Below are 10,014 nucleotides of genomic sequence, written 5' to 3'. Positions count from 1 at the left end.
AAGACATATTGAATTTTAATTTGTGGTCTCCCTTCATTTTTTGTGAGCCATAGGAAGAGTACTCACTGAGTTTCAAACATATATCATCTTGAAATTAGGCTGTTTGATTAATAAGTGTCTCTCTCTATAGAGATCTTTACCGTAATAACCTCGATTATACAGTTTTCCCTCTTGCATCTCAGGATTTTAAAGGAGATGGAAACTTGTTTAATGCTTTTGTAGGTAAATCCATTTGGATCCATGTCTTTTAGTGTAGCATCTGACAGCCTCATGAAAGCTAGGGTATCCCCTCTGGAATTCTCCCCATCCTGTTAAAGTTATCTAATAACTTACAATTGAGTGCCAAGTAATCTTTCTTAGGAGGTGTAATTTAAATATTGAAGCATTTTGTCATGGGTCACAAAATACATTTAAAAATTTCTAGAAAGTCTATTAAAGGAATGCTTCTTGTTCGACTGTGTGATTCCATGTCTAAAACAAAAACTTACATTGTTTAATAAACTCTGCTGGACTGGTAGAAAGAGGAAGTATAAGTCCTTTTGTCTCTACTGAAAACATTTTCTGAACTACTCCTAGTGAATCAAATTAGGTAACCTTTATCGATGAATGAGAAATATGGAGCTGTGTACATGTATTTCTATATTAACATCTGGTTATCTTTCTTTCCATATTGAGATGAAATAACCTATAGAACAAAATCTTGTAAACCGTTCATATGTAAAACTTAATTTTACAGAAGCTATGTTATCTAGCTGCCATTTAGTGTCAGAGAAATATTATGCTGATTTTTTCCTTTTTCTATTTAGAATAAATGCACCAAAGTTAAACTTGGGCAACACTGCTTCTACACAACCTACAGTGATTACAGGGCCTTTGGGCTGGGCACCAGCACCCTTTCTAATGTTGTAACAAGCAGTGCCCCATCACACTTGGTGACAGCATCCACTCCTTTTGCTTTTGACTCTGCTACCACCTCTGTTACTCAGGCTTCTGATTCATCAGTGAAAGCACACCTCAGACTGGGAGCACCAGTTTCAATATTGTCTCCATGGGGAATGCAGCTCAACAAGGAGCATTTGCAGGATTGCCCCTCACTCCTGCTGATGGAATAATTGCTACACAACCAATTTCTCCTTTCAACTTTGGCAGACAGTAAGGTTTGAATTCTGCTCTCTAAAGGAGAAGTGCAGTATTCAAGAATGATTTTGAGATTCTTACTTGATTGACTCAGATCCAAATGTGGTCACTTCTCTTGTTGGAAGTTAGTGTTATTGATGAATGAGGTAGAAATTAAATACAAAGAGCCCCTTCTGGTTTGTAGTTTTAGCTTTAGAACCAATCAATGTGTATTTTGGAAAAAGCTACAAACTTCTGAGAACCAGTAGTTTGGACAAATTGGCATATAGTAATAATAGAGTTACACTGAAATGTTTTGTTCAGTTGTTTAATGCTTGTGTTTAACAAGTATTTCATTTGTGATCTATTAATACTTTTTTTCCTTTTTAAAAATAAAACTTCTGAAATGAAATTTATCAGGAGGTACAATAGAGCAGGAAAGAATATCTTTAGAGTAGTGTTTTAAAATTTTAGAGAATATTATAATAATGTAATAAAAAAATCAGTTATACGGCATGGTTGGGGAATGGTATATTCCTGCTAAAATATCTTGGCTAGTAGAGACATCGTATGTGGGTTACCAGTTTCCAAATTATTAGGATTCAGTAAAATAAAACCAAAACGCAGTGGATAAAGAGTTCTGGCTTATAAACAATATGAACTTGGTTTTATTATAGATGCCTGGGATATTTTAGAACTTGGGGAATACACTGAGTGAGATGTCAATACATTTTACTTTGTAATATATTTTATTATATTAGATATTCATGGTTACCATTTCAGAGGTTTTAAAAATAGCCAAAAAGGAAAAAATATTTTCAAAATTATAGATAATGTAGAAATAACTTCTTTATAATTTGTAGTAGAGATAATACCAATTTTGATTGGTTGGTATGGCATTGTAGGACATAGGAGATGAAATGGAGCATTGAAGTAATTATGATGCTAGAATATTTGGTCTCTACTTTATGAGGGCACCATTGGCCATCATTTTAATTGTGTATGAATCAATTTTTTTGATGTTACAAATAATGCATATCTTTTATTAAAAAAACCACAAGTAAATAAATGTTTGAGTCTTGGCTCTGTCATTTACTAGTTCTATGACCTTGAGCAAGTTACTTTAACCCCTCAGTGCTTAAGTTAATATAGGTAAAATGTTTAGAACCTTGCCTGGCATGTAATAGGCACTCAATGCATGTTAGCTATTACTATTATTTTTATGAAAATGTACATTTCCCTGCGATGTTGAATATGTTAGATGTTAACCTCTATGTTTGTTTTTTAAGATTTGGTGGCTTAACAGTGAAAATAGTATCATCATCATCTTTATTCACATTTCCTTGATTAGCAGTAAGGCTGAATTCTTTTCAAATTATTTATTGATTAGTTATATTTGTGTGTGTGTGTGTGTGTGTGTGAGAGAGAGAGAGAGAGAGAGAGAGAGAGAGAGAGAGAGAAATATGGGAGTGGGGACGGAGAGAGGAGAGAGAAAATGAATTAATTCCCTATTTGTGTCCTTTGCTTAGTTTTATAATATGGTGCTTATCTTTTTCTCATTGATATGCAATTGCAATATCTTAACCCTTTGATATTTGTATAAGAATTATTTTTCTTTGAGTTTTATAGGTATCTAAAAGATTTTGATTTTTTAAATTAAGCTTTTTATTTTGACACAATTGTAGATTCTCAGGCAGTTGTAAGAAATAATACAGAGAGATCCTACATACCCTTTACCCAGTTTCTCCCAGTGTTAGTGCAATAACTATAGTACAATATTGCCATCAGAATATTGATATTGACATAGTCAAGATATAGAATAGTTCTATCACTACAAGGATCCCATCCTCATTTTGCCCTTTTATAGCAACACCCACCTTTCTCCTGCCCCCACCCCTATTTAATCTGTCAACCATTAATTTGTTCTCAATTACTATAATTTTGGCATTTCAAAAATGTTATATACACTTAGCCATACAGTATGTAATCTTTTGGGAATGGCTTTTTTTCACTCAGGATAATTCTCTGGAGATTCATCCAAATTGTTACATCTACCAGTTGTTTCTTTTTATTGCTGCATACTATTCCATTGTATGGATGTACTGGTTTGTTTAACTCTTTGCCCATGGATGGATATTTGTATTGTTTCCACTTTTTGGCTATTATGATGAAAAATTATAATTTTTCATAGAGATGGGGTCTTGCTATGTTGCCCAGGGTGATCTCAAACTCCTGGCCTCACGTGATCCTCCCACCTTGGCCTCCCAAAGCACTGGGATCACGGGCATGAACCACTGCACCTGGCCACAGTTTTAATTTTTATGTTGTCAAATCTTTCATTCAAGGTTTTTCTCTCTAAGCTTACTTATATAGGCCTTTCCACTTCAATATTCTTAATTCTTTTTGGTTTCTTATGGTTTATATTTTTAAGAATCTTATTTTTTTTCTAAATGATTAGTAAGTTGAAGCATTATATTTTGTTAAATAGACATCCTTTCCCTATTGGTTGGAGTTGCTGCCTTCCTGATACACCAAATTAGTATATATATAGTTGACTCTGCTTCTGGATTTTCTATTCTGCTCTATTGATCTGTCCTTTCTTGTTCTAGTATCACCATTTTAGTTATTGTAGCATTCCCCACCATCTTATAATGTAAGGCCGCCTTCCCCCATTCTGTTAAAAATAATGTGGGCTATTTTCTAAGATAGTTAGCATTTTCTTATGTTCTTAAACATAAAGGAATTAAGCCTGATTTTGGTATACTTATAGCACTAGATGGAGGAAATTGTGATACTGAACACTTCCTCAAGTCCAATGATTCTCAGCTGGAGACAGTTTTATTCCCCGTCCCCCAGGGGGGATATTTGGCCATATATGGAGATATATTTTGTTATCAAGACTGAGAAGGTGCTACTGGCATCTATTGGGTAGAGTTCAGGGATGCTGCTGAACATCTTACATTACACAGTGCAGTCCCCCACAACAAAGAACTATCTGGCCCCAAATGTCAGTAGTGTCATGTCGAGAAACCCTGATCTTGTTCTGCGTAGGAAACAAACTTTGCCTCTTAAATGCTTTTCTATTTAAGAACGAGACTCATTTAACTTAAAAGCAAATCATGTTAAGTGGTATTTGCATCCTTAGTTATCTCTGGATATGTGATTTAAGGTCAGGCCCCTGAAATTATGCCAGTATCTGTGACAGATGATCACGATTTTAAAATATGGGCATAAATCAAGTGTAAATTTAATTAGAGGTAGTGAAGAGGTTTCAGTAGTGTGGCCAGTTACAAAATAAATAATACAAAATCAATAGCTCTCCCATGTTTAAGCAATAGTAGTTAGGAAATATAATGGAGAAAGATCCCATTAATAATTTCAACCAAAAAGTATGAAATGCCTAGGAATAAACTTTTAAAAATGCACATGACCTAGATGAAGAAAACCACAAATTTTACTGAGGAATATAAAAGATGATGTGAGTAAATGAAAAGACTCACTGAATGCACAGACTCGATAATATAAAGATGTCATTTATCTCCAAATTAATCTGTACATTTAATGCAATTCTTGTAAAACCATAATGGGTATCTTCGAGGAAGGTAAAGGAGCGAGGGACTTGACAAGATTCTAAAGTTCAAATTGGGGAAGAAATGCATGAGACTAGCCATCTCCATTGTTTTTAAGGAAGTAATGATGAACTACTTGCAGGAAAATATGTGGAAATGTGTTATAAGTTTATTCTCTTCCTGCAAGTTTAAAATATTATGTAATATAAAAATAAGTGAATTCTAGTGCTACAATAATTGAGATTCTGGTATGGAATAGGGATAGAAAGAAAAATCAGTGAAATATTTTAAAGTACAGTACAAAAACAAACCTGTGTTTATGAAGGTGACACTTCAAATCCGTGGGATAGAGGATGGAGTAGTGAATAAATAAATTGCAAAAGCTGGCTAACCAGGTATTAGGGTTAAGGCGATTGATTTTTGCCTAAAAACATTAACCAAAAGAAACCCCAAGTGAACTAAAGGTAGAAAATGAAACCACAAATTTTTAAAGCATAGGTGAATGTAAGAATATGTAAATAATATTTCTCACATTGGGGAGAAGACCATTTATTTATATATAATTTTTAAATAATGTAGTCAAATAGTTCACAGATAAAACTATAAATAGTATAAATAGGTATATTGTCTCCCATCTGCACTGTATTACCCCTGCCCCTTTCCCACACTCGGCTAACCACTGTAATTGTATGTATCCTTCCAGAGCTTCTTCATGGATTTGTTAGCAAATAAAAATATGTATTCTTACCCTCCTCTACCTTTTTTGACATCAGTGATACACTCTACACACTATTCTGTACCTTGCTTTTTAAACTTATAAACTTTATACACTTATTTTAAACATTTAGAGTTTTTCACATCAATCAGTATATAGAGAGCTTCCTTAGTATGTTTTATAGCATCATAGTTCCGTGGTCCGGATGTGCTATAATTTATATATCCAGTCCCTTACTGATAGGCATTTGGGTTGTTTACTCCTTTGCTAACACAAACAGTGATGCCATGGATATCATTTTGCATGTCATTTTACAGATATACAAATACATTTTGGTGAATAAATTTCCAGAAAAAGTATTGCTGGTTCAAAAATAGATGCATTTATGATTTTTAAAATATTGACCACTTGTTTTCCATAGTAGTTGTACCAATTCATATGCCCATTAGGAATCTGTGAGGCTGCCTGTTTCTTTATAGTGTTCTTAACAGAGTGAGTTACTAGTTTTGACTTCTTGCCATCTGTTATGTGAAATTATTCTCAATGTAGTTATAATTTTCAATTTTCTCTTAAAAATGAGGTTGAACGCCTTTTGATATGTTTAAGGGAGAATGTCTTTTAAAACATGATGTGGAGACATAGACCATATTGGAAAAAATGATGGAAAGATTTAACTACATAAAAACTAAAAACAAAATGAAAAATGAATGACAAATGGGGGTAGGAGAATTTTTGCAACATATGACAAAATAAACAGCCTTGATATACATATTTGTCAAAAATCAGTAATAATAGTATTCTTTGATAAGAAAATGGCAGATGACATGAATAGGCAATTTCAAGTGAAGAAAGTAAAGTAGCCATTAAACGCATATTATTATAAAAATTCAGCTTCATCACTTGGTAATGAATAGTAAATTTAAATTCCTTTGCTATAAAATTGGTTATTTCTTTAAAAGTATACATGTGATAACTTCTCCTAAATGAAACGTAGGGCTATTCCACTCTACACATTTTAAGTATAATAGTTTTAGGTATGTGGTAAAGTTCATGATTCCTTCTCAGTATCTCCCCTCTGCCCCTCTCACCCCGCCCCCCGTGGGCCTAGATGTTTTGGATAGCAGAATCTTATGTCATATGTTGCCATGAATTGCTCAACAGTTGGATGCAGGCAGTAATAGATGCAAGTGCAGTTACTTATTAAGTACTTTTACCTTTTAAAGGGGAAATAGAATATTTGTAATTATGTGTTAGAATCTAGAAGAAGTTGGTTCAGCTCAGCAGAAACATTTATTGAACACTTACTACCATGTGCCATGTGTATAGTGATCTATAGTGAGGGTGAAAAGATATGAACTTTGTCTTCAAGTAACTCATTAATCTTATTTTTGTCTTTATGCACTTAATTTCTCCAACTTTATAGTTTTCTTTTTAAATTTTAAAGCAAGAGGCAGGTAATCTGTTTTCTGAAAATTTATTCCAGACTTCTATTTATTATTTTTAATCACAGTTTTATTATGATATAATTCACATACCATACAGTTTACCCATTTAAAGTACATATTTCAGTGGTTCACAGAGTTACGCAACCATTGCTATAGTCAATATTAGAACATTTTCATCATCCCCCAAAGAAACCCATTTGAAGTCACCACCCATTCCTCCCTTCTCCCAGTCCCTGGCAACCACTAATCTACTTTCTGTTTCTATAGATTTTTCTATTATGGACATTTCATATAAATGGAATCATGCATTATTTGATCTTTTGTGACTATCTTCTTTCACTTAGCATAATGCTCTCAAGGCTCATCCATGTTGTAGCATGTATTAGTACATTTTCTTTCATGGCAAATACAATTCCATTTTATGAATATACCACATTTTATTTATCCATTCATCAGTTAATGGACATTTGGGTTGTTTCGTCTGCTATGAATAATGCTGCTATGAATATTCATGTACACATTTTTGTGTGGATATGTTTCATTTCTTTTTGGCATATATATACTTAATAGTGGAATTGCTGGGTCATATAGTAACTCTATGTTTTACCCTTAGAGGAAATGCCAGTTTTCCAAAGAAGCTGCACCATTTTACATTCGTACCAGCAGAGTATGAGATTTCCACTTTCTCCATAGCATTGTCAACACTTGATATTATCTCTGTTTTTGATAGCATTGTCAACACTTGATATTATCTCTGTTTTTGATTATAGCCATATTAATTGGTATGAAGTGGTATTTCACTGTGGCTTTGATTTGCAGTTCCCTAATGACAGATGACATTGAGCATGTTTTCATGTGCTTTTTGACCATTTGTATCAGCAACTTTGCATCTTTCTGATCATTATTTTGTAGTCACATCTACCTCTGACCACAGCCTGGAAAGGTTCTCTATTTTAAAGGATTCATGCCATTAGATTTTCTCACCTGGATAATTCAGGATAATCTCAAGGTACTTAACCTTAATCTCATCTGTAAAATCCCTTTTGTCAAGTAAGGTAGTATGTTCAAAGGTTCTGGGTATTAGACCATCTTTGGGGATGATTTTTTCCATCACACCATCTTAACAATATTAAGTATTTTTATCCATAAACATGAGTTCTTTCCATTTATTTAGGATGTCTTCCTTTCAGCGATGTTTTGTATTTTTTGTGTGCAGTTCTTGAAAGTCTTTTGTTAAATTTGCTCTTAAGTATTTTATTCTTTTTGAGCAATCATAAATGGAATTACATTCTTAATTTCATTTTTGGGTTGTTTGTTATTATAATATAGAAATGTAATTTACTTTTATATATTGATCTTGTATCATGCAACCTTGCTGACCTTGTTTATTGTTCTAATAGATTTTTTATTGATTTCTTAGAATTTTCAGTATTCATGATCTTGTCATCTATGAATAAAGATAGTTTTACTTTTTTCTTTTCAATCTGGATGCCTTTTATTTCTTATTATTGCCTAATTGTCCTGGGTGGAATTTCCAATGTATTGTTGAAATGGTAAGAGCAGACATCCTTGTTTTTTTCCTGATGGTAGTAGGAAAGTATTTAGTCTTTCATCATTAAGTATGATGCTGTTATACTATGGATTTTTCATTAACACCCTTTATCATGTTAAAGAAGTTCCCTTTTCTTCCTAGTTTGTTGAATATTTTAATCATAAAAGTGTGTTGGATTTTGTCAAATGCTTTTTCTGTTTCTATTGAGATGATAATGAGTTTTTTTAATAACAGCATAATTGAGGTATAATTCACATATCTTAAAATTCACCCTTTTAAAGTGTACAATTCGGTGGTTTTTAATATAGTCATAGAGTGAGCAACCATCACTGCTATGTAATTTGAAAACATTTTCATCACCCCAAAAAGAAACCCTGTACCCATTAGCAGTCACTATTACCCCTTCCTCCCAGCCCCTGGGAACCACTAATATACTTTCTGTCTATGGATTTGTCTATTCTGACATTTCAAATAAATGGAATCATACAATATGTAGCCTTTTGTGTCTTGCTTCCTTCATTTTATATAATGTTTTCAAGATTCATCCATGTTGTAGTACATATTAGTACTTAATTCTCCCATTCTCAAGACAGCTCTTTTCAGCTTTTTCCACCCTGGTTATGTCTGGTAAACTAGCTGACTTACAGCCTAAATTGTTACTCTCACGAAGTTACCTGCTTCCTCTTAATTGCTTATTACCAAAATCTCCAATTTTTTGGAGCAAGTTTTTTGGCTTGAAGGTCCTCACACTGTTTAAAACAAAGTCGTTTCTTTTGGGGATAGCTTGGGAACTCTGCTGTTATGAACAGCCTTTATCCTTGAGCAAAGTCTTTGAGCCAGGGCTTTGAGTACTGGGCATTGAGTGGCATTAGCCGCTGGTCTTCTTTCCTACCTCTTCAGGCGTGTACCTTTGCCCTACAAGTGAGCTGCGTGAGGCAACCAGAGTGAGGGTGATTGGGGCCCCAGTGTTCTCAGCCTGATGTGCCTGGGGTAGAGCCTCCAGCCTATGAGTGGGGGCTAGCTGAAGGAAGGGAGCCCCTGGACTCTTGGCTATACTCACCAGGAATTTCACCCCTTCAACTTTGTGTTGAAGGTGATGAGAAATGCTGGCTACCTGTCCCTCACATTGAGATACTGTATCCCTTTGATTGGGAGCTCGGGGCAGAGGGAGTCCAGTCTTCCTGGCCACTCCTGCCTGGAGTGTGACTTCCATTAAGGTGAGCAAGGGGATGAGGGAAGGAGGGACTGCCTTAGCCTCTCACTGATAGATTACTAAGTTTTAGCAGATTTTCTTGAATAAATATTTCTTCATTTGCTGTATTTATTTTTAGAACAATTTCTAACCATTTCAATTTTTTAAAAAATACTTTTTGCTTTAAGGTATCTCCATATTGCTTTCCACAGAGGTTGCACTAGTTTGCAGTCCCACCAGCAGTGTATGAGTGTTCCTACCTCTCCGCATCCACGCCAACATTTATTGTTTTGGGTCTTTTTGATAGAGGCCAGTCTCACTGGAGATAGGTGATACCTCATTGTGGTTTTGATTTGCATTTCCCTGATGATTAGAGATGTTGAGCATTTTTTCATATGTTTTTTGGCCATTATTCTGTCTTCTTT

General features: G+C 34.2%; 1 protein-coding gene across 1 annotated transcript in view; it reads left to right on the top strand.

Moving 5' to 3' along the window:
* The first annotated feature begins 4,699 nt into the window (after nt 1–4,699).
* Nucleotides 4,700–10,014, top strand: part of NUP62CL (nucleoporin 62kDa C-terminal like) — a 23,819-nt gene continuing 18,504 nt past the window's right edge. The window contains exon 1 of the mRNA XM_012644590.1: nt 4,700–4,718. Coding sequence (XP_012500044.1) covers nt 4,700–4,718 — 19 coding nt within the window. The remainder of the gene's footprint in view (nt 4,719–10,014) is intronic.

The sequence above is a fragment of the Propithecus coquereli genome, unplaced genomic scaffold, assembly GCF_000956105.1.
Source record: "Propithecus coquereli isolate 6110/MARCELLA unplaced genomic scaffold, Pcoq_1.0 Scaffold104, whole genome shotgun sequence".
Lineage (NCBI taxonomy): Eukaryota > Metazoa > Chordata > Mammalia > Primates > Indriidae > Propithecus > Propithecus coquereli.
Note: the sequence above shows the minus strand (reverse complement) of the source record. Positions and strands in the feature narration are given on the sequence as shown.